Here is a 24,487-nt window from a genome sequence, read left to right on the forward strand (position 1 = left end):
GGATGCCACCGCTGCTGCCAACCAGAGTTCCCCTGACCTCAGTAAGATTTCATTCTGCCCCATCCTGCCAACTGGCTGGGAGGGCACTGCTACCACGCCACCCTCCTCATTTGCTACTGCTAAGCGCTATCAAAAAGATATGAGATTAAATATATCTTTGCATTTTATGTGCACATTTTTTAAAGAATGAAAGTGGGCTATACAGTGGTACCTCGGGTTACAGACGCTTCAGGTTACAGACTCCGCTAACCCAGAAGTAGTACCTCGGGTTAAGAACTTTGCTTCAGGATGAGAACAGAAATTGCGCGGCGGCAGCAGCAGTGGGAGGCCCCATTAGCTAAAGTGGTACCTCAGGTTAAGAACAGTTTCAGGTTAAGAATTGACCTCCAGAACGAATTAAGTTCGTAACCCGAGGTACCACTGTAGTGGGATAATCATTACTGCAGGAGGTGGGGAGGGCAAGTTCAAGCAATTCCTTCCATGCTGTGATGCTGATGTGTATTGCTTCTCCAAAACTGCAGAGAATTGGTAGGGAAATTCATATGGATAATCAGTGAATTCATGTTGCATGATTTTGCAACTAAGTTCTTGCTCACTTGCATTTGATTTTTTTTGCAATTGTGCTACTTCCCTTTTGAATGGCTAAATGACATCCGCATAGATCAGAATATTAGTAGTACTGCTAGTGTTTTTGTGAGACAAGAAGCATAGAGCAAATAAAGATTATACTTTGATTTCAACCAACTAACATGTATAATACTATTATTTAGGGAACTTAAAAGAAACCGAATTAAAACAATAGAGAGCCTTACCTTCCAAGGCTTGGACTCCTTAAAATCATTAAAAATGCAGCGGAATGGAATTAACAAGCTAATGGATGGTGCCTTCTTTGGACTGGATAACATGGAAGAATTGTAAGTACACATTGTTATGGTCTCTTCATTAGAAGGCCTGGATGATTGTACTTGATAATCAACAAACCTAGGACTGGATTTAACTAACCAGTCCTGCTAGCAGAAGCCCATGCAAGGACATCCACTCGCACAATGGGTCTCTTCCCTGCTCTCCTTCCTCCTCATTGAATGGGTGGGAGAACTTCCAGAACTGGGAGGGCACAGAGAAGGAAGATCATTCCATCATACAAGCCATTTCCTAAGCACTATGCTGAATTACTGGCATGTCTTCTGATAGAGTTGATTACTTCTCAGTTACGTTCCTTCATAGGACAAAACACATTGTTATGATGTCTTTGTAGTGTTAAAGTGGTCACCACTTGTTTAACTTTAGAAGAAGCAAAGCAGAAAGATAAGTGGATGCCTCTAGAGATTTGAACAGAGTCTCCCAGGGTTGAGTAGTTTGGACCAAGCTGGCTAACTGGTTTTGGTAGAGAGTGTAATCATCACATTTAACAATTTGTTCCCTATTGTGTAACTTCTAGGTTTCCATAGAATGGTGGCAGGTCATGTTCTCCCAAATAATAGAATCATAAACTGAAGTGAGTTATTGAATTCATCAGCTAACCCTGTTCCTGCCTCACGAGGCCATTTTCCCCATGTTGCTTCCTAGTTAACCATTTTATTCCACTGTGCTCTGATTTTTACTTCTGTGTTGAGGACTATTATGAAGCTTAGTATTTGTAAATCACTCTGCATGTGTCCCCAGTAAAGTGGTAGAAAAGTATAGTGCTCACTGAAAATACATATAACATTTGCTTTTGCTTCTACAGAGAACTGGAACAGAATAACCTGACAGACATAAACAAGGGTTGGCTGTATGGTTTGAAGGCATTACAGCAGCTCTATATCAGCCAGAATGCCATTAACAGGATCAGTCCTGATGCGTGGGAGTTCTGCCAAAGGCTTTCTGAACTGTAAGAACTATGATTTGATTCCTTGAGGCTTTTTTCTGATGTTAACTTGAGTAAAATCAGTAGCAAAAATGATCTTCCATTAGTTTCTACAGGGAAAGTTGCTTAATTTCTCCAACAAAAACGTCTCATTCTTAAATAAAATTGTTTTGTGATGTCACTGCACTTCTACTTTTTTTATCTATTTAAATTTTTCTCTCCATTGTGTTACATTTCAGCGATCTATCATACAACCAACTGACCCGCCTAGATGAATCTGCTTTTGTTGGACTGATTTTATTGGAGAGATTAAATCTGAGTGACAACAGAGTCAGTCATATCGCAGATGGTGTCTTTAAAGGACTTTCAAATCTGCAGACTTTGTAAGTGTGCGTAAAACAGATAAATAAAGTAGACATTTATTATGAAGAGTATAGCTATTCACTGTGAAAAGTAAAAACCCAATGAAAAGTAGATTTTAAATTAAAAAATGAATGCAAATGTTAAATGTTGGTTCATTTAGTACGTGCCTAAATAGTCACAGTCTTCAGAAAAGCTTATGTAAGCAGTTATAGTCTCTTAATCTTAAAACAAACTTTTTATGATCCAGTTAAAACTAATCTTTTAGACTTACAATAGCATGAAAAAGAGCAGCAGTTTAATTAGTGGATTTTGTTAGAATCTTAAGAGGTGTCAGGCAGCTGACCCACAGGCTTTTTGGTTCAGGGTCGCTGTCTCTTTAGACAGTGGGGTGAAAATGTTTAACAGGGCTCCAAGCATTCATGCCTAACAAGGCATGAACAGCAAACTCAGCTGTCCCACACAATAAGGGCTTGCTTTGAGTTTCTTAGGTTCTTCAAAAGAACTTGCCATGCTTCAAAGTGGGGTGGAAATGTGGGAATTTTAACAGCCAGAAAAATTCTCATAAAATTGAATATATTCTATTTTTATTACTTTACCACTTCAAGGACCTAGTTCCAGGCAGAAAAGTGGGCTGTAGAAGATTTGTTATGCAGTACAAACTTCTCTGCATTTGTAAGGTCTAAGTTAATGCTAGCGGACCTATTGGCTGTGTTAATTCATTACTCTAAACCAGCTTAGTGCAGAGGTAGCCAATGTGGTGCCCTCTAGATGTTGTGGACTGCAATCCTCATCATATCTGACCATTGGTCATGCTGGCTGAAAGTACCGCATTAGCTATCCCTGGTTAAGCACAATTTCAGTAAGTAGAATCAGACATAGCAAGCCTCAGGCTCACATGATCCCCCCTCCCATCTCCTCTTCCCACAGGGTCAGCATGAGGCTTTCTGAAGCTTCTGAACCAACAAACTGTGATTTAACTTGGCTTGTTTCAAACATACTAGTGTTAACCACAGCCTCACTACAATTTGATGATTTGGACAGAACAGAAAACCACAGGGAAGCAGAAACCACACAGAAAAAGAAGAGCTATTATGCATAAGCCCATAGCTTGCTGCAACTTCTTTTGGCTCATACATATTTTGCTAAGCTATGGTTTAGCCGCTTAATTTTAGTGTGACCCATGAACACAGCCATTGAGAGAAATCTTTTTAGTTATGGAACCAGCCAATAGGCAAGTCATTGGACTACAGACGTTTATGCAGTTATGTATAAAGCATTGCAGATCTTCTTAAGTGTATTCTCACTTTATAATATTAATGAAACAAATGAAACAACACATTTAATGCTGTGATGTATACCAATGGATTGCATCAAACAGCAGAATCCTCCTATTTAAAAATGCAGTATTGATAGCGTCTTATATGCCTTGTCACTGATAAAAGTGCTGGCTAAGCTCTAAATTCCTCTGTTCACTGAGCTGTAAACAAAATGAGAATTGTTGCTGTGATATATTTATGACCTGCCTTGTAAAGGAAATGCACTGCTGAATCTGTTAGACCTTAATGAAGCATCTTCCCCTGCTCAAGAGGAGCTTGCTGAATTGGTTTTAAACAAGAGCCTTCTCTTCTGTGCTGGGGGTAAAAGTGCAGTGTAAGGGTCAGACAGAAATCCCATTAGCCTGTAACAGGATTTGTGAGCAGAACCACCCACACTTCTCTCTGAAACTCTGCTCTTTTATGCCTAGCCGTTCTTCACCTGACCTGTATATAATCTCTTAATATGCTAACGTTATTACAAGCTTCTCACTCCAAAAGATTAAGCAATGTACAGGCAGCATTAATTCAATTCATAAGTCTCTTATGAAGGCTCCCCCAGTTCATGGTCAATGGCATATTGTGTTTACTAGATTAACAGATGTTGCTCTGCTGGGGAAATAGTGCTGCAGGGCATATGAGTCCCAAGCATGCTGGTAACTTTAGTTGACTGGGCAGTTACCTTTCACTTTCTCTGTTGGTTCCATAGGGACATTTTCACATATTAGAAGTGCCCAAAATTGCTTTCATGCAAAGATGTCTCACCATAATGGGGGTAGGGTACGGTATGTACTATGCACTAATATTACTGTCTCTGTGAAGAGTGCTGCCATTTTGAAGCCAGCAGATTTCTCATTATGAGGATTTACAGTCCCAGTCTAGTAAAACAGGCGGACAATCTTTTTGCAAAGATGAGATCTTACGTTTCAAAAATCACAAGCCAGCAAAGGGAATGGAGGGGAGCTGGTGTTGGAGTTGTGGCTTAAAGTTCTCATGTGTTGTTCTTTGGTGCATGTGTTTCTTTAGAGACTTGCGAAATAATGAGATCTCCTGGGCCATAGAAGACTCAAATGAAGCATTTGTTGGACTTGACAGGCTCAATAAATTGTAAGTCTTACTCGTTATAGAGTTGACATGCCTACCAGAATAGAAGTGAAGACCCAAGTATTTGTATTTAGATAGTAAAAACTTCAAAAACATACGCAACAGTAGCCCCATTGTGCTGGAAAGCCTCCCCCCCCCCTTGTTAACCTATCCATCTTTACAACCACCATGAATTAAGGCATTCTTTTGAAGTTGGGAGCCTCTTCTATTATTGGAAGCTCCCTGCTACACGATTTAGAGCTTTGATTACACTCATACAAATGATCACCTGAAGAGTTTTACTCTGAATTGAAAAATCCATTTAGTAACACTTACGATCACTGGTACACCAAGAAAAAAATTGGCTTGGACATCCCAAATTTGAGCTAGGATTTTTCAGGTAATTTGTCTCTTATAATATATTCTTTCAGACATGGTTCAAAGTCATGCTCATTTTCATACCATATGGAAGGGAAGTCAGGAAAGGGTTAATTTTTAACCTGCTGATTTCAGGGTCCAAGGGCTTTTGTAGCCTTGCAGATAGCACAGTTGAGCTTGTATTCTTCCTCTCCCTTCCACCGATCACACTAAAGGTTTCTTAACCCTCACAATTTATGAAGGAAAGGCCCCTGGACCACCAGGTGGTGGGACACAAATTACTTTCCCCCTCTTCTATGTTTATTGGAAAACAAATAGCTATGGGGAAACTTCTAGCCAGAATGTCCACCGAGGCAGCCAGGCTGACAGACCAGGAGAGCTCTGAGCCAGCAAAGGGACCCCTAACCCGTAATCTTTATACTTTTCCTAATTCTGCCCATGCAATTTGCGGCGTGCCTACCACTTGACTGCCTGTCTCTACAAGTTGCCTTTATCTCCTGCTGGTTATTTTCTGACCCTTAATTCTGTGCTTTGGAAATGTGCATACCAGGGGTAGGCAACCTAAGGCCCGTGGGCCGGATGTGGCCCAATCGCCTTCTCAATCCAGCTCGTGGACGGTCCAGAAATCAGTGTGTTTTTACATGAGTAGAATGTGTCCTTTTATTTAAAATGCATTTCTGGGTTATTTGTGGGGCATAGGAATTTGTTCTTTTTTCAAAATATAGTCTGGCCCACCACATGGTCTGAGGGACGGTGGACCAGCCCATGGCTGAATAAGGTTTCTGACCCCTGGTGTATACTCTCCTCTTCCTCCTCTTTTACAATCTTAAGGCAAGAAAAGTAGGAGGGGCGCTTGAAGCCATTATAGTAGCAACACATTCTGCATCACAGTTGGCGGGGTGGGGGCGGGTCCTAAACACTTATTTACCAGGCTCTGTCGTCGTAACAAATTTTGGTTAATTTATTTCATTAAGATTTTCCTTTGGGTTATATTTTAGGATTCTGCAAGGAAACCAGATTAAGTCAATCACAAACAGAGCATTTTCTAGCCTTCAGGCTCTTGAATATCTGTAAGTATATATTGCAACCTTTTCTCTGTCAACCAAGTTTTCTTTTCAAATTTGCATGCATCCCAGTTTTTTCAGAGGTGCAGAACACAATTCACTCATGCAGGCATGATTCTTACTTAATTTTGCAGAGACTTGAACAACAATGCAATAATGTCTATTCAAGAAAGTGCTTTTTCCCAGCCTCTTCTTAAAGAACTGTAAGTATCTAGTCCTACATATTTTACTTCAATAGAAATGTTACAACTGGTATAAATATCTTACTTGTGATCAATAAAAGGCACTTGTGATCAATAAAAGTATCTTGGGACTCAGTTTCATTTCTTCATGGTCTTTAGTAATACATGCTCAAATGCTCCATTGGTTCTTCTCCCTCACTCCTGCTGTTGCACCACAGTTAAAACAAGCCAAAGTCTCACTTGTCCTGTCTGATCCTATGCTTATGGTTAGTTTCCTTGGCTTGTTCTTGGCTTACTCCTCATGGTCTGAGAGAAGCAAACCACTTCTCTCAGGGTTTGGATGACATGAGAAGACAGACTCTTGTTTCATCTGCAGCATGGCAGGCGTTGGGAATGAATGCCCTGGGAATATTTGAGCAAGGTACACCAGCACACTGCTTATTCACATTGAACAATACAGTGGTACCTCTGGTTAAGTACTTAATTCATTCTGGAGGTCCGTTCTTAACCTGAAACTGTTCTTAACCTGAAGCACCAGCCTCCAGCTGCCGCTGCACTGCCAGAGCACAATTTCTGTTCTTATCATGAAGCAAAGTTCTTAACCTGAAGCGTTATTTCTGGGTTAGCGGAGTTTGTAACCTGAAGCGTATGTAACACGAGGTACCACTGTAGTTTGTTTTAAACTATGGCTTAATATAACATGAAAACTGGGCTAAAAATATAAATGGCTTTAGAAATTTCCTGACAATTTCAGTTAATGACATAGTACTGGTCTGAAGTACACCACAATCTGTATACAAGTTCATTTTTGCTGTAGAGTATATGCAATACTCTGAAAACAGCCTTAAGTCATACATAAACATTTAAGCTGATAATAGAAGTTCAAGATTGGGGGGGGGCCCTGGGCTGGTAAAGCTGGTCCTGAAAATATTTGTGGTGTTTCATCTGAGAGGCCCTAGTGGTTTAATAATGAATATGGGATACCAAGCTGTTTTCCTACAAAAGAAATGGCGGGATTCATATACAGTAAGCCTAATCTCTGAAGCAAAATGTTATTTTGGTTTGACATCAGAAAACAGAACAGTCCCCCCTCTCAAGGTGCTAGAGTCAAACAACTCAGTTCCACACAAGGTAATTTTCAGGCAGCAACCATCTGTTGAAGCCCTGCATTAAATGCAGATACGCAAACAGATTCACAACACGCCCAGCAAGTCATATTTTTTGGCGGTGTGGAGCATGTAGTGGTTGGCTAGTCAGGTATCTGGTACACGATTCACAGGACTGAGTTCCAAAAATTGGCATGAAATGAGTGCCTGAAAGTAATACTGATGAGAAAATGGACAGTGAGGCTTAGGAGAGAAAAATAAGAGAAAACGTCTAGCCTTGCAAGGTAATGAGACAGCGTTGTGTACTTTGAAAGGGCCAAGGTCATAGTGCTTTCTGCATAATTGGAAAAAGATGGAGAATGCTGTTCCACATTATTTTCTTGTGGAAATTAGTATTTTTCTCTGCCTTGTGAGTAGCCGTTGTCCTCTAAGCATCAGGCTTGTTTTTTCAGAACCCTGCTCTCTCTAAAATGAAGAATATGAAGACTGTTTGTTAAAACTGTCTCTCAGTTAGCTAATTCTTACCAGATGGACTGTAAAATACAGTCTCGCTGAAGGTTCTTCCCTGCACAGGGTATAGAGGTCAAAATTGGCTCTGTACTTGAGCAATTGAGGACAATTTCCTGTGTGTGTTCAGGAAAATAATTATCAAATGGACTGATACATTACTCTGGGTTTTCACCAGTTACTCTGATACCTGCTGTCAAGAATGGGAGGCATTTTCAGAATTCCAGTGTTTGCGAAAGGCATTATTACAAATTTAGTTATATAACCAATAAGATACATGTGTGTAATGCAGTGCAAAAATTGATTTAGTCCCACAGGTATTCTGCTCAGCATCATCTAAACAGTCAAATTACAGTGTCATGTTTTATTTCTCATAGACTGCTCATTGTTTTGATGAAAATCTTCGGTTTATCCTTGGGGCATGATTGTGGGTGTGGATATAGTTTTTAAGGATATGGATTGGGATTTACTGTATTTTTCGCTCTGTAAGACACACTGAACCATAAGATGCACCTATTTTTTTAAAGGAGGAAAACAAGAAAAAAAATATTCTGACTCAAACCTGGCGACTGCGGAGGAGGAAAAGGAGTTTTTGGGCTGCACGTTCCTCCTCAGCAGCCGCCGCCACCAGCGGCAAAGGGGCAGGGGGGGAACGTTCCTCCTTGCTCCCCCGCCCCTTGGCCGCTGGCTTTAAAGCAAGTGGGGGGAGAATCGCCCTGATGCTGTGCGTGAAGCTAGAGGTTCTTCCCCCCGCTTGCTTTAAAGCCAGCTGGGGAGAAAGGGAGGATGCTATGGTCCGTCCCCTCTCCCCAGCTGGCTTTAAAGCAAGCGGGGGGGAGAACTGCTAGCGCCACGCATAGCGTCAGGGCAGCTCTCCCCTTCCGGGCCACTGGTACCACCCCCCGCCTCTTGATGCATTCAGCGGGGGGGGGGGTAGGACCAGCGGCCCGGAAGCCTGCTTTTGCAAACGGAGGCGGTGGGGAGGAACGAGCAGCATCTCCTTCTCTGCCTGCCACCGCCCCCCCCCACCTCTCACCGCTTGCTTGACAGGGAGCCTTTGCTCCATAAGACGCGCAGACATTTTCCATTACTTTTTAGGAGGGAAAAAGTGTGTCTTATGGAGCTAAAAATATGGTATATTCTTTTGCCACATATTTACACTACATTTTATATTAAAGGCCTGTGATCCCCTGAACTGTCTAAAACAGAGATAGGACCACATTGTGGTCCTCTGGAACCCAATGACCTTCAACTCCCAAAATTTATGGCCATGTGGGGCCGTTGGAGTTAGGAGTTCAACAACGCCTAGGGGGCCAGATGTTCCCTATTGCTGTCTAAAACATAAAGAGCATCTCTTAATGTCTTTTACCCTCTTGACTTGGTGCATAGTGTGTGCGAGGTTGTTTCATCTTACTTGTCCTTTATGTGATTGTACTGCTGCTGTCCTGCGAAGGATGCTTTTAAAAAAAGTGTTTTGTAGGAAGGTGACCTTTTTGTGGAACAGCCTCTCATTTAAAATAACACATTATATGTGAAGACGGATAAATGTGAATTTGTTTACAGCAACGAGAGACGCTGAAGCTACTCAAAATACAGTTAGGACTCATTACCAGGCAGTTCACGTATATAGTGTTACAAATACTTTAGCAGATGTATATGTGGCGGGGGGAGGAAATCTGCTTGGTGACTGCAGATGAAGTGTCATTTGCTTACTTACAAAAACTTAGACATTTTCCTTTTGCCTTTACATTTTCAGGGTATTGAACACTAGCAGCTTACTGTGTGACTGCCAGTTGAAATGGCTGCCCCAGTGGCTTAACCACAACCATTTGCAGGATGCTGTCGGTGTCATTTGTGCCCACCCCGAATGGCTGTCTGGCCAGAGTATCCTCAGTGTGAACCCTGAAGACTTCATCTGCGGTTTGTGCTCTTAACGGCTTTATTTATTTGCTGTATTTGTATCTAGATTCCCAGGGCACATTGCTCTTACGACATCTGCCTTGGAAAATAATGATGTTGTGAGAGTTGGGGAGAGGGGAGATGGCTTCGCTGACTTGTTCAGTGGATATATTACAATCCTATGCATGTCTAGTCAGACATAAGCCCCATTGAGTTTTGTGTGGCTTACTTTATGTAAGCGTGTTTTGGATTGCAACCGGAATTGGATTTTCATGGATTGTGATGCCCTGCAGTGTTACAAGGGAACATTTATGCTTCCTGTTTATGTATATTGGGTGCTCTTGTGTCCAGATTCCAGAGATTAACTGGAATACTTCCACTGGTTCATTTAAAGATACTTCTAGATCATCATCTGTTTCAAGGGCTGTAGGAATTTCCCCACAGTGGAACCATTATAGCTACTCATTGTAAATCAGGGGTGGAGAACTTGTGGGCCTCTAGAAGTTGTTAGACTTTGATCTGTCATCAGCCCCAGCTAGCATGACAGTATGTGGGGATTATGGGAGTCATAGTCTAGCAATAACTGAAGGGCCTATGGGAAATCTATTGTGGGGGGAGAGAGTTAGGGGCAGAGAGTGTGAAAGAAGTCTTTGAAGCCAGTGAAATTATGTCATGTTGAAACGTAAAAGCTCTTCCTCTCCCAAGATCTAAGACAGGGGGTGCCAACCTTTATTTGGCCCATAGGCACATCTCAGAACATAAGAAAGTATTGAGGGGACCACCCAGCCCACACTACAACTCCAGCCCCATCAATTAGACTTGCAAAAAAATAACAATTGTTTGTTTGTTTGTTTGTTTCAAGCCTAAAGACATTGCTACAATTAGGCTTGCAAGAATCTAATTTTCAAATCTAATTGCGGAGTGGGCTACATTTTCTGGGGTTAACTCTTCCTTTCCCCAGCTGTGGCAGTCCTGAAATTTTCCCTCCTCTGTTGCAGAGACTGTAACCAATAGAAAATTTCTTTCATGGCTAATTGACAGGTGGGGCATGTCACAGTGGTGTCCGCACCCAAATTCAGCCCAAGCTGTAATTAGCCTTCAAAAAAAGCCTTCTATTTGCCACAATAAATGACATTTTTTCAAGCCTAATTGCAGCAGGGAGAGGAGGGTCCTCTCAGGGCTTCTAGGAAAGACCTTGACAGATGCATGTTGACTACCCCTTAATCCAAAAATGTATTAAGAAGCTGCAGTATTGCTGTTTAGTACTACTCTTGAATTTTTGCACCTAACTGCAAAGACTTTAAACTGGGTTAAAAAAAACACCAATTGTAGATATTAACATTGTAGTCTGGATCTTCTTGAAGTCAGTGAATCTCCTTTAGGCAGGCAGTATCTGAGAGCTTGAGTATCGGGCTTTATCTCTCTTCCTTCCAGCAACAATTGGCTGCACACACCACATATGCATTGCCAAAATACTCAGAAAAAATATGAGTGTGTGTGAACAACTAAATTGTAATTAGGGAAGGAAATTAATATCGCCCAGTGCAGTATGGCTTAATTCCTGAAAGCAGGTTGCATTCAGATTGTTAGTTAGCAAACATTGTGACAAGGAAGTGTTAATATCACTTGTGGTAAATGCATAAAGTGGTTCTTTCCCCTCCAGTTGAGGTCGTCAACTGGGTTTTAAGAGACCTTGCAACTGTCCTGCAGATTTATTCATGTTCATATTCCATAATGGCGAGTTCTAAGGACTCATGACAAAATCCCTTCATCTTGCTTGTACTTGTAACACTGACATCCTGCTCAGGGGCGGGGTGTGGGGGCGGTCTGCCCCGGGTACCACCCTGGGGAGGGTCACACTCTGGGGGCAGGCCCCACCCCCGCGATCGACACCGTCGACACGGCAACTCTTAAAAGGCTGCAACACGCGAACAGCAGCACAGCGCCTGTGCTGCTGTTCACGCGCTGCAGCCTTAAAGGTTGCCGCACCGCACGGAAGGGGTGCCGGCCGATCGCGCCCGCCTTCTTGAGTGGACATGCACAGTCCACCCAAGATGGAGGGCGCAATCGGCCGGCACCCCTTCCAACCAGCACCGTGCCGCGTTTTAAGGCTGCGGCACGGCGCCGGTTGAAAGGGGCGCCGGCCGACCGCGCCCGCCATCTTGGGTGGACTGCGCATGTCCACACATGCGCAGTCCACCCAGGAGGCTGCGCACACGTCGTGACGTGAGGGCGTGCGCGCTGGGGAGCAGTACACCGCCCCCCGGGGAGGGGTGCCTTGAAGTTTGCTGCCCTGGGTGGCAGAGCGGCTCACTACGCCCCTGATCCTGCTTCATACCCACATAGCCAGTTCTAGTGTGAACACATAGATAATAGATGTCTCGTAGTTTGAGGAATTAAGGGCAAGTGTCACCTCCAGCACAAGCTCAACTGCTACAGTTTGCATCAGTATTTGTTAGCTTAGTTACATGCTGAAGAAATGTGATCTGTGTTTCACAGATAACTTTCCCAAGCCACAGATCAGAGCGCACCCTGAGACTGCCATTGCACTAAGAGGCACCAACGTCACCCTGACTTGCAAAGCGGTGAGCAGCAGTGATTCACCTATGTCCACCACCTGGAGAAAGGACAGTGAGATACTGTATGATGCAGACATTCAGAATTTTGTGAGGTACCAGCAGCAAGATGGCGAAGTACTGGAGTACACTACTCTCCTGCACCTTTTCAATGTGAACTTCACTGACGAAGGAAAATACCAGTGTATCATCTCCAATCACTTTGGATCTAATTATTCCAACAAGGCCAAGTTGACTGTCAATGGTATGCAGTAGTTTTTGTTTTTCCTTTCTACCAATAATAATAATAATAAATCACTAAAAAGGTTTGGAAACTTTGGATATTTCACTCAGAGACCTAAAGGAAAGGCACCCCCAGAGTTCTTCTCATTTTTTTAATCCACTAGAGGGGAGCTGAATACATTGGAATAGTTTTAGATGTAGAAAAGCTTGGATTGCACAAGTCCCCAGAGACTCCTTCTGACCAGACTTAAAGAGCTGCCCAAACAGCAGCATTTTCCCTGAGCATTTTCTAGTTTGGAAATGAGCAGTGTTTGTACCAGCTTTAATCTCTTACAAACCAAGACTGCCTCTTTAGAACTAGTCCATGTCTAAGAAGCCGCTTCAGCTGCTTATTATGCTAGGCAAATAAAGATTTTCTCTTGGCTTGCTAAAGGTGCAGCCAGTTTCAAATTATTCCCTTGTGTACTACCCTTTACTAAATGAAAGCAGCCTAATGAGGTTGTCGTTGCAAGGGCAGATTTTTACTTACCTTTGGCAGAATTAAAATAACTTACATCCGTTGTAATCAGTATTAATGGGTGTAAGAGGGACAGAAAGAGAGCTCTTGAGGGGTGGCATATTCGAAAAAGACAAAAATATCATTTGTCTTTCCTGTGAAAAATTGTTAAGACTTCTGTAAGCAACCTCATTCAAGAAAAAAGCTCAAACATGATGAGCACTCAAAAGCTTGCTGTGTGCCAATTTTTTATTTTTTTTAAAAAAAGGTTAGCTGTAACATCCTCCTTTCTCATGAGATCTGAATTGCTGTTTAGGGTGGTTTTTAAGAGCAGTATGCTAGAATTCTTACAGATCTAAATTAAAGAGTTTGAAAAACTTAACAAGGGTAATGCCCATTCTTAACAAAGTGAAAGTTAGGGATACTGTGACTAGTATTAGGAAACCTTACTTGGTTATTTTAATGTGTGTCTTCATTCAGAGCTGCCTTCTTTTGTGAAAACTCCAATGGATCTAACAATCCGGACTAGAGCTGTAGCTAAATTGGAATGTGCTGCAGAAGGCCATCCACCACCTCAGATTTCCTGGCAGAAAGATGGAGGCACAGACTTCCCTGCAGCTCGTGAAAGGCGCATGCATGTGATGCCAGAAGACGATGTCTTTTTCATAGCAAATGTGAAAATAGAAGATATGGGCATCTACAGCTGCATGGCGCAAAATGTGGCCGGGAGTCTATCGGCAAATGCCACATTGACAGTGTTAGGTAAGCAAATTATTGAAGTATATTTTCATGCTTGTAATTGGTGGTATTTGTAAGCCTGCCTGAATGCTCTGACTGCAGAAGGAGTAAAGTGTCACGCACTTCATCTTCATCTCCATTCACCATGTGGAGAAGGTAACACCCAATCTTGAAAGCCCATGCTTATCTGAACATGTTTACTTTAGTACCCAAGGTACTCAAATTACTAAAGGAAGTTTCATTATTTATTATAGTAGGCCAGATGTTCAGATAAGTACAGGATCTCAGTTTAGATGTTTCCTTTTCTGATGAGAAGATAATTGAATTGAATTGAATTGAATGCAATGCAGATATCTTTTTGCCGAATATAAGGCTCAAACCCATGACCCTGAGATTAAGAGTCTCATGCTCTCCCGACTGAGCTATCCCACAGGCAAATGAAGGAAGCGTACAAGAAGGAGGAGGAAGCCTACAAGTCTGAGAACTGCTCTCAGTCTCACCTTATTTGGGGGGTAGGAACAAACTTGGGAGATAAGTTAATTGAATCAGCTTCACCTACTGGTTTGGATTTGCTAAAGTTATGTGGTACTTTTCAAAAGTAGTTTTGAGCTCATTCCAGTGGATGCAATTGCAGCATTGAAAAGGGACACCACAATTTTCTCCTTCCTTTTTTGTTTGATTTACAGCCTGGGAAGAAGCTGGTCTGGTATTTCCCATTTTAAAAAAAATTTCCTAACACAAATATTTCAAGAGCATCTGTTTTTAGTATGGTTGCCTGCTGCTGACCCACTTAATTTTGGATAATTTGAAAGAGATCTGGTTTAATATGCTGTCACTGTTGTGCTCTTCTGTGCTAAGTTTTTAGAGACTTAGACTCTGTATAGGGCATGCATGTGCAGTAAGAATTTAATTAAACAAATGATATGTCCCCCTGAAACTACTTTGTCTTTAGAAAACCAAGAACTCTTAAAGGTTGCTGTTCTCATACTCCCATGAGCTTTGGCATATGAACTGGACAAAGTTTGTAATTAAACAGAACACCCCCAGACACTTTTAGCAGAGGTAGTTAACTAATGGCCCTCTAGTCTGGGGCTGACTGGAGTTGTAATTCCACAACAATTTGAAGGCCACAGGTGAGCCACACCAGGAGTCTTTCCCTGTCAGAGTATAGCCTAAAACACACACATTCCCCTTTTATTTTGTCCATGACCTACATTGCTGTCAATTTGGTTTCATGCAGTTGTCATTGTAATTCTGTAGCATTAAATGTAATCTGGTCCTTTTTGTGTGTGTTCAGAAACACCTTCGTTTGTCAGGCCCCTGGAAGACAGGACTGTGGCCCAAGGTGAAACAGCAGTACTGCAGTGCATTGCTAGTGGCAGTCCTGCCCCTCGCCTTAACTGGACCAAAGATGATGGGCCCCTCACAGTAACAGAACGACATTTTTTTGCTGCCGCCAATCAACTCCTCATCATTGTAGATGCTGGATTAGAGGATGCTGGAAAATACACTTGCATAATGTCCAATACACTTGGCACAGTGCGTGGCCATATTTACCTGAATGTCATATCCTCACCAAACTGCGACTCTTCCCAAACTTCTCAAAGTGGCATGGAAGAAGATGGTTGGACGACAGTTGGCATTGTGATAATTGTTGTAGTCTGCTGTGTTGTGGGCACCTCCTTGATATGGGTTATTGTTATCTACCATATGAGAAGGAAGAGTGAAGACTACAGCATCACTAGCACAGGTGAGGAGCACTCGGCATAAGTATGTGTGTTTTGATAAGGGATTGGAGTCCTTCAGCCCAGCATGACCAGAAGAAAATCCTCTGTTATGGTTAGGAGTTTTGGTATGTGATCCCCTTGCCAGGGTGGTTCTTCATTTGGAAAATAGCCTGACATCTGCTGAAGAGGGTAATTGACATATGCACATAAGTATGGACAGTCTCTGATGCTTTACCATGTAACAGTCAAATGAGCAAAGGGACGAAGTAGGGGTTGCATAGGAGAGTATTACAAACCAGTAAATGAGCATAGACAGGATTTAGTCTGGCTGCTTGTGATGATCTTGTAGCTTTTCAACAAAGCCACATAATTTGAGAGGGAAATTGTCATCATAACTGGTAGATGTTCAGAATATTGGTTCATTATGCTTTGACAAAGGGGTGTTGTATCGCAGTGGGGAAATTTCATTTTTGCAGTTGTGAAAGATTGCCATAAATTAGCATTAGAAAAGAATAAAAGGAAAATATTCCTAGGAACTGCATTCTATCCCCACAAGGTGATCTTTATTTACTTGTATACTGTGAGGTCTATGTGAGCACCATCATTTTTACAGACATCTGCTGGATGATTTTGTTGCCAAAGCAAAAATGCAGTATCGTATTACTATTGTTTTTTCTCTTTCAGAGGAGGTAAATTTACCTACTGACATTCCCAGTTACTTATCCTCCCAAGGGACTCTGTCAGAGCCACAGGAAGGCTATAGTAATTCTGAAGCAGGAAGCAACCAGCAACTTATGCCGCCCTCCAATGGATATGTGCACAAAGGCACAGATGGTAAGCCCTGGTTCTCTTGATCAGAGGTGGACAGAAAATAGATCATGGTCCACTGGCCAATTTCTAGTGGCTCACCAAGTGCCTGCTAGTTGCTGAAGTTATTGCAAAGAATGCTGGACTTTGTGGTGCTTGATGTGATCGAGCAAAACACTTTTTGCATTCTTAAGCAAAAGTGCATGCTCAAAGCATAACTTACGTGTTAAGTGATCCCAGCATGAGACTTCACTTGCTACATCGCTGAAAGTCCCCTCTGCCTTCCTTTCTACTTCTGTTGGCTTATCACAGTTAGCCTCAAGGGAGCAGATATCTTCTCAAATAACCAGGTACTTGTACCAAATACATGCCCACAGCTTCTATCCTGTGTAGGCAAATTGTCAAATACTGGAATCGACACACACCCATGCTCTCTGTTGTTGCTGTTTTTTTGTCTTCCTGTGCTTCTTTAAAAAACCCAAAAAACCTAAGTGCTACTATGTTAACTGTGATGGGGAAAACAGTCCTTTCCCTTTCGGCAAATGTGTTATAAGTGCCTCACTCTTTAACTTTTATTTTGAAGCTTTCTTCTTGGGGCTGTGACACTTGCTGATAGGACTCTTTTCTATGCTTTCAAAGTTGTTTCCTAATACAGTCATACCTCTGGTTACGTTCGCTGCAGGTTGCGAACGCGGTTTTGCCGCATGCGCAAAAGCGCTCCGCACGGTCTGCACATGCGTAGAAGTGCAATATCGCCGCTCAGGATGCAGACTTTTCGGGGTGCGAACGGCACCCTGGAACGGATTGTGTCCGCAACCCGAGGTACCACTGTATGCACAGAATTTAATTATGCACAGCTGCCAATTCCAGCCAGTTGGCCCAAAGGACTGCCATCTCTGCAAGCTAGACTTTATGCTTCTGCCACCTTGTAAGGGTCTATAGTGATGGCCCATGCCAGAATATTCTGCTAACTACTCACTATTCTGCTTCCACTAGGTGGCACAGGGCCATTGGTAATCTGCTCAGATTGCTATGACAATGCCAACATCTACTCCAGAACCAGAGAATATTGTCCTTACACATACATCACTGAAGATGACCCACTTGATCAAACGCTTTCCAGCCTAATGGTGCAGATGTCTAAAGAGCCCTATCCAGTATGCCCCCAGCATGAAGCCATCACTCTGGATAGTCTCTCAGGTGACAGAGACATGTCTGCTTTACTTAACAATCAAGACAGACTACGTGAGAGGAAGCCATGCTCTCAACCATGCAGCAGTGGTAAGTGGTGTATTTTAATGCTATTGTCTCTTGATTTTAAAATTATTCCATTTTCAGCTAAGTAAGGTTCAACAGAATATTCTTGTGGTTGTGTTTTTGTAGGGAGCCTCTTGTTTCTTAGGCTTGTGTTTGTTGGTTGTAGCAATAATTTTGAAATATTAGGAAGAGCAAAACCAGTTTGACTTAATAATGTGCCTCTCGCTGCCAGAATTTCAAAGATAATGGAGAACTGTTGTGCTAGGAACTTTCTTTAAAAATTCAGTCTTTTTTCCCCATTTTCCTTCCACAGATCCTTTTCAGCTGCCTTTATGGGGCATCAATAAAGATATGGGATCATTGCATCCTCACTTCTCAACTCAACCAAAGACCTATGAGGTGCCTCGAGTTCTGCAAAGTGAATGCATCACAGAGACTGAACGTGAGCAAGCTATGTCCCCCAAACCTTGCCACAGGTTACATGAACATAACTTTGACTTTAACAGGACTCGGAACATACAGGAACATCATGAAGCTACATAAAATGCATCAAAAGTAAGAAGCCTTAGCAGCAGGCTTGGAGTTAACAGTATCTTTACTACCTCAGGTTTGGCCTCATGGTCAAAGATGTTCCATGCTTGCAACAGAGGCTTACAGAACAATCTTAGGCATCTCTACCCAGAAGTAAGTCTCTTTCAAGTTAAATGGGTCCTACTCCCATGTGTATGTGTGTAGCATTGCAGCATCAGTGGACAAAATCAGTGACTACAAGCTACAAGCAAAGAGGGAGAAAGGAATGACAGAGTCCTTTCCTTCTGTTCTGCATAAGATGTGCACAAGGCTCAACAGTCTAATGAACTGAATGGTGGGCAGAAAAGAATAAAGGATACACAGCAGTGGACATGATAAATGAGAAGTTTTTGTTTGCCTGGGAGAAGTCCCCTGAAAACTTCACAGATGTTGTTTCCTGCTGAAGAAATAAACCTTTAAGAGCCCATTTTCAAGATCCCTCAGTAATCGTAAGCATGAAGCACTTGATTGACTTATTTTCTCCTTCTGATGACTAGCAGGGACTCATATCATTGTGCCCAGTCATAAACTTACTCTACCCTTTCTGTGACTAAAATACTTCAGTTGTAAATACATTTGCATAATATAAATATTTTGTATACACTACTAAACACATCAGGCTGAAATGTTAAAAAAAACAACACTATGCCAAAACTACTTATTGTCCTGTCATTTGGACATTTGCTGACCAGATACTATAAATGGCTTGTTTCCTAGGATTGAAGGCTTGAGGGCCAGTTCATACAATCATGTTTTGCCCCCAATGGTTATAATTACCATATGATACTTTGTTTGTAGAAGTTTTCATTGTGTGATGGCTCTTCACACATACATTGTTGTCTGTCTTGCATGGGGCTTTCATGTGAACTGGTCCATACCAGGGCAAGCCCAAGCCATTATGCTACTTGAGGTGGAAGGAAAACATGGTGCCCCTGCCCCTTTTCTGTACAGAAGCCAAGTGGATTGATGGTTGAACACTGGTAGTAGGCAGTATCCATGTCACATCTAAGGGCAACGGACTAGCTAAGAAGTGCAGGGTAGGCCATGGGGGCAACTCAAATGTGTGTATTCCAACACTGCACTGCTGCTACCCTTTCCCGAGCTTCTGCTTCCTGAGGCAGCCATCTCATTCTACCTAATGGTAGGGCTGGCCTTGCAGAGGAGCAGAAACAAGGTTAGATATATGTAATTTGGGCACCAAACTTAGCTCAAGTGTTTTCCTGTGTCTGTTACTGTTGAAAGTCTCAGGTAAATGAGCTGTCAAGTTGGGTCATTTTCTAAAATTCACGACTGCTGTGAAAGATTAACACCATGGCAGCACTGTGTCCTAGAGATTAGAAAGATGGAAGTGATAACGTGTATATGTGGATGAGCTGTCAAAGGTTAGGTAGAACTTTTTTATCTCAAATAATGCTTTCCGGTGAGATCTGAGAGAAATCAAGTGTTGGACATACATGGGTCTTCAGATTTAATGAGGTGAACACCTGTAGCTAGCCATAGAGGAAATCTTGGTTATTCCAGCTGTCACAGCAGGAATGGAAAGGAATTTCTCACCCTTCAAACATGCTGTTGTACCCCAAATTGTCTCCTATAACACATGATCAAAAGTAAGGGGATTTGGGGAGAAATTGCAAGCAAAGGAATGTTAACTCAGGGTAAAGAAGGCCACACTATTAGTTCTTACTAATATTAACATGCTGTGACATTTTGGGGTTCTAGAGTGCAGCTTGAAGACATCCTGCAAGCTGTAAATATAGAATTAGAGATAATTATATTATCTATGGCCTGGCATTTTCTTAAGTCAGAAAACACATGAAAAACTACCGGTACATGTGCAGATTAGCCACAACCCAAGTTCCGTGCAGCCATCTTTCCTTACAGCCCAGTAAAAGGTGTTACCTGGACTGTTTGGGTATTATTTTATATTAAGATGATGTGGGTAAGAAAGTCCTGCTGGGACAATCGGGATCCTAGTTAATTTAACTAATTTGCATACAACTCATTATGAATCAGACAGGACCAGGTTGATTGCAGGCTTTCTTTTAGTAGTTAGAATTCTGGGATTCTCTTATGGCTGTGTATCCTCTTACATGAAGCCGGAGTTCTAGCTGAGAACAACTGTGCTTTCTTCTTCCTTTGTACTTAAGAATCCCCAGAGGGCTTGTCCCAGTTACAGCAAGAGCCCAGCCAGGCACCTAAGCTATACAAGTGCAAACTCATTTCATGGCAGTTCCTTGCCTTTATTTTATTGGCAGTAGTGGATAGTGCCAACTCTCATGCTGCTTATTCCTGCTTTATATAACGCCCAAAAGTCTTACAGGGTTCTAAAGCAGGGGCCTTCAAAAGTGTCTTAAACATCTAAAGCCAAGTCAGTTTGTGGTCCACAAGAAACCTAAACCTGCTCTTTCTCGGAGCAGAGAGATGTAGCCATCTATCTTTGTCTCTGCCAATTGTTTGCTTCACAGTACTGAATGTATATGATCAGCATTAGAGTATCAATGCTAACTGCCGCCTCCTTCACTGCTTGATGCCTTATTGTCTGTGATAGCCCATATCTGATCTATAGCAGTAAAAGTGAAAATACTGGATATGCAATATTTGGGTGGGGAGGGGGAGGAGGAGAGCCATTCCACCATTCACAGAACAAAGGCACTTTAGTCTCAGATGTCAGGGGATTTGGTCTTAGGCCAAGAGTTGTGCAAGAGAAGTGTCTTTCATTTAGACAGACCCTTGTGAAGTACTGCGTGCTTTTAAGGGTAAGAGTAATGCAGTAGCTAAAGCTGATCTGGTCTGCTTCACATCTTTTGAAGAAAGGGCAACTGGCATGAATTGCTCTTTTGTAATCCAAGTCAAAAGTGTGTCATGATGTCACACTGTGGTTAAAATCATTCATTAATGGAAGACTGTACTGCAGTGGTATCTCATGTTGCTGATTCTGCATGTACAGCAGCACATGCCTCCAGTTAAAGCATTCCTCTCCTGCCTGATGTAAAGCTGTTCCAGTAAATGAGCACTTGCAGCTCTCTTCCCACCCACCCACCCACCCCCAAAAAGTTAGGACAGCTTGACTTTCCCATAAAAAATCTGGTATGCCTTATGCAGGTTTTAGGAAAGAGGCTGGCTAAGTGGCAGGGTCTCATCCTGTATCGACATGCATTACTGGAGTGAGATATGCCAGGATTCAAATGAACCATGGCATAATTGGTGCTGAGTGTTCATGCTAGAAACTTAAAAGCATGAATGCAGAGAGAAATTTACCAGCCCAAGCCTTTTCATCAGTCACTCAACTTCAGTGCTTTACCATCGTGGCAAGATTGTTGTGTAAAGTAATTCACACAGGTTCAGAGGAGTGTTGGGATTTAGCAGTAGAGCTGGATCTTTGAGCTGAGAATATTCCTGCACACAGAGGAAAGAATCTAAGAATTGTGAAGTGCCTCATTCTATGTGTGGTATAAATTGTGGGGGGCGGGGGGACTCCTTGGGTGAATTTTTTCTCTCATTCTAAAATAAAAGGCACTGTAAGGGATATTGTTTGGGACTGAAGCAAGGGCACTTAATTTTGAAACATGCTTCACCCATCTCTTCTCTGGGTTTAAATTGATGGGAGGAAAGTTCTTTCCACTGACTAATACTTTGATTTTTGCCAATGCCAAAGTAATTGTAGCTGGACATTTCTAAGGCAGCACAAACCAATGCCTCCTTGCTTGCAGCTGTCATTTCCTTGTATCTATTTATATTTTTCTCACTTATCAGAATGTATATTTTGTATAGCATGTGTAATATGTTTGTCTATTGTAATATACCTTCATCCAATAAAGAGACACAGTGAACTCCTTGGTTTTTCATGCTAAATATAGAGGTAGAGCTATATATATATATATATATATATATATATATATATATATATATATATATATATAGAGGGTCTGGTGACTTCTGTTTCAGTGTATCTGAAGAAGTGTGCATGCACACGAAAGCTCATACCAAGAACAAACTTAGTTGGTCTCTAAGGTGCTACTGGAAGGATTTTTTTATTTTTTATTTTGTTTTGACTATGGCAGACCAACACGGCTACCTACCTGTAAATAGAGGAAGAGGAAAGTCTTACAAAGAACTAAGTGCGTAGTCCATTTCTTGTGTCCAGTATGAATATATTTTACACTTGTACGGAGTTCCTGTTGAGTGTTATTTCCGTTCCTTGGAATGCTGGTAACTTGTAAGTGGCTGTCCTGAGCATGCTGAATAACTAGAGTGAGTCTGAACTTGATTTTTATCCACCCCTGAGCCCTGATTTCCAATGACATGATAATAAGCTACCACCATGAAAAAGACTTTAGGTAGCTGCTACAGCCTTGAAACTACATTGGGAAGACATGGGTATTTCACTTATCTGTTAAAGCCACTAGCATATGTTGAAAAGAATTGTCTGCAAATGATATGAACATATTGCAGGGCTATGAGTACTAGGCTGTCAATGCTGCTATAAATAAGTTGCTACCCCATAATTACTTTCAGGGCTTCTCATAAGCATAATGAAGAAAGGAGGTAGGCATGAAACTTCAATCTGCACCCAACATCTGAGTATCAGTAAAAGTGTATACCAAAGTTTCTATTTGCTGTAATGTTGGCATGTGGACCCCAACAAATGAGAGTCCTAAAGAATTTGCTGACTTATAGCACCCAGATACTTGGATGCTACGAAGCTGTGCAGCTCCTCACCTTCAGCTTGGATCAAGAAAGCAACTCACACTATAGATTTAATTGGGCAAGGTAGCGTTGTATCCAGAATTAGCCATTCAATTTGAAATATATGTGGAGGGAGAAGCAGCATGTAACTAAAATTGGCCTTTAGTGTGGGTTGAGTTGTGCTTCACTAACAGACTTTGCTCTGTGTTCACTTTGACATCTGGTATCAAAGATTTCATTTAAAGAAACACATTTTCCACATTTACCCATGGATGGGTTACATGCTTTAACATATATCAGAATGCTGGTCTAGAAGCGAGGTTGTGTGAATTCACTATTTTTCCCACCATATTAATCTTTAAAATGTATTAAATTAAGCCACTGTTACCTGAGGAAAGCAAAATACTGAATCTGAATATCTTTTGTGAGAGGTCTGAAGTAGTTGAAAAAAGATTTGAGAAGGGTGTATTACATACAGCCTTCCCCAATTTGGTGTTTTTCAGATGCTTTGGACTATGGCCGTCATCAACCTGGGCCAACCAGCTGCTGGCTGGCCCTGTTGTGAGTTGAAGTCCACAACACTGCATGGTCTTTAACGGCCTGCCTTCCTTCCATCATTCTCAGTATCAGAACTGCACATGGTGGACCAATCTCATAAAAGAGAATTCAATAAAACCTAATTTTTAAAAAGACTGCCAGCTGGCATTTGGATGTTTCGAAACTGGCCGTCCCATATCTGAGAATTGGCACTTAACTGCTTGCATGTGCCATGGCAGCCATTCACAATTTTGTAATTAAGTACTGTGTTATCTATCACGGCTTTGTTCCAGTATTCTGCTTTCCAGCTGAACAGCAAATTATTTTCTGTTGAATTCAAGCTATACACCTTTTGCATCACTTAGTTCCTAAATGTGTGTATGCCAAGGGAAAGATAATGTTTTGTGCCTCTTCAGCTGACACCAAATGCATTTATCTGCACAGGGAATTAAAAGTCCCTAGGCTAACAAATGTAGGGCTATGGCCTTCATGGCTTAACCATTACTCAGTCCCCTGAGTAAAAGATACTTTTGAGCAGAGCTTTCTGAGGCAACTGAATGAAATATTTGACAGACCTGTCCACCTGCTGCTTTGGCTGAGCTTCAGGTACCAATTTAGGGACTTCTAGTTTTTTGGAAGCCGGAGGTGTTCCGGGTTTGCGACGGGAGCCGATTTGTTTGGGAGCCAAGCTGTTCGGGAACCAAGGTACCACTGTATTAGTATTAAATACAGTTTCCAGTACATTTCTACCATTTTCTACTAGCTTGCAGGAATGCACTGGTTTAGAATTCATTATGATAGTCTTTTTTCTGATGAAGATGTTTGAGCTTCCATCATGGGCGTAGCCAGGATGGATGCAGGGAGGGCAACTGCCCCCCCCATCAAGTATATAAATAAAATACATAACTAACTGACCAATTATGTTGTGTATAACTCAGTTCTGCCCCCCTAACACAAAGCCTTCCCCCCAAAAAAACAAACCCTGGCTTCCCATTCCCCTTTGCCATGTTGCTTGCTTGATGCTCCCAAGCCTTTGACTTGCTCCACCCTTTTCTGCCCTTTCTTGGTAGTAAAATCCTATCTTTGCTACCTACTAAACCAGCAGGCCACACCTGTATGAGCCCTGGAAA

The 24,487-nt window shown here is 42.0% G+C and overlaps 1 protein-coding gene across 1 annotated transcript in view; it reads left to right on the top strand.

Annotated features, from left to right (window-relative positions):
• Positions 1-21,965, top strand: part of LRIG2 (leucine rich repeats and immunoglobulin like domains 2) — a 44,285-nt gene extending 22,320 nt beyond the window's left edge. Inside the window, exons 6-18 of the mRNA XM_033152971.1 lie at positions 771-914; positions 1,727-1,870; positions 2,086-2,229; positions 4,549-4,629; positions 5,982-6,053; positions 6,182-6,250; positions 9,599-9,762; positions 12,241-12,561; positions 13,516-13,797; positions 15,071-15,523; positions 16,185-16,334; positions 17,304-17,588; positions 17,878-21,965. Coding sequence (XP_033008862.1) covers positions 771-914; positions 1,727-1,870; positions 2,086-2,229; positions 4,549-4,629; positions 5,982-6,053; positions 6,182-6,250; positions 9,599-9,762; positions 12,241-12,561; positions 13,516-13,797; positions 15,071-15,523; positions 16,185-16,334; positions 17,304-17,588; positions 17,878-18,107 — 2,539 coding nt within the window. The 3' untranslated portion in view covers positions 18,108-21,965. The remainder of the gene's footprint in view (positions 1-770; positions 915-1,726; positions 1,871-2,085; positions 2,230-4,548; positions 4,630-5,981; positions 6,054-6,181; positions 6,251-9,598; positions 9,763-12,240; positions 12,562-13,515; positions 13,798-15,070; positions 15,524-16,184; positions 16,335-17,303; positions 17,589-17,877) is intronic.
• The last annotated feature ends 2,522 nt before the right edge of the window (positions 21,966-24,487 follow it).

This window comes from Lacerta agilis, chromosome 6, assembly GCF_009819535.1.
Source record: "Lacerta agilis isolate rLacAgi1 chromosome 6, rLacAgi1.pri, whole genome shotgun sequence".
Taxonomy (NCBI): domain Eukaryota; kingdom Metazoa; phylum Chordata; class Lepidosauria; order Squamata; family Lacertidae; genus Lacerta; species Lacerta agilis.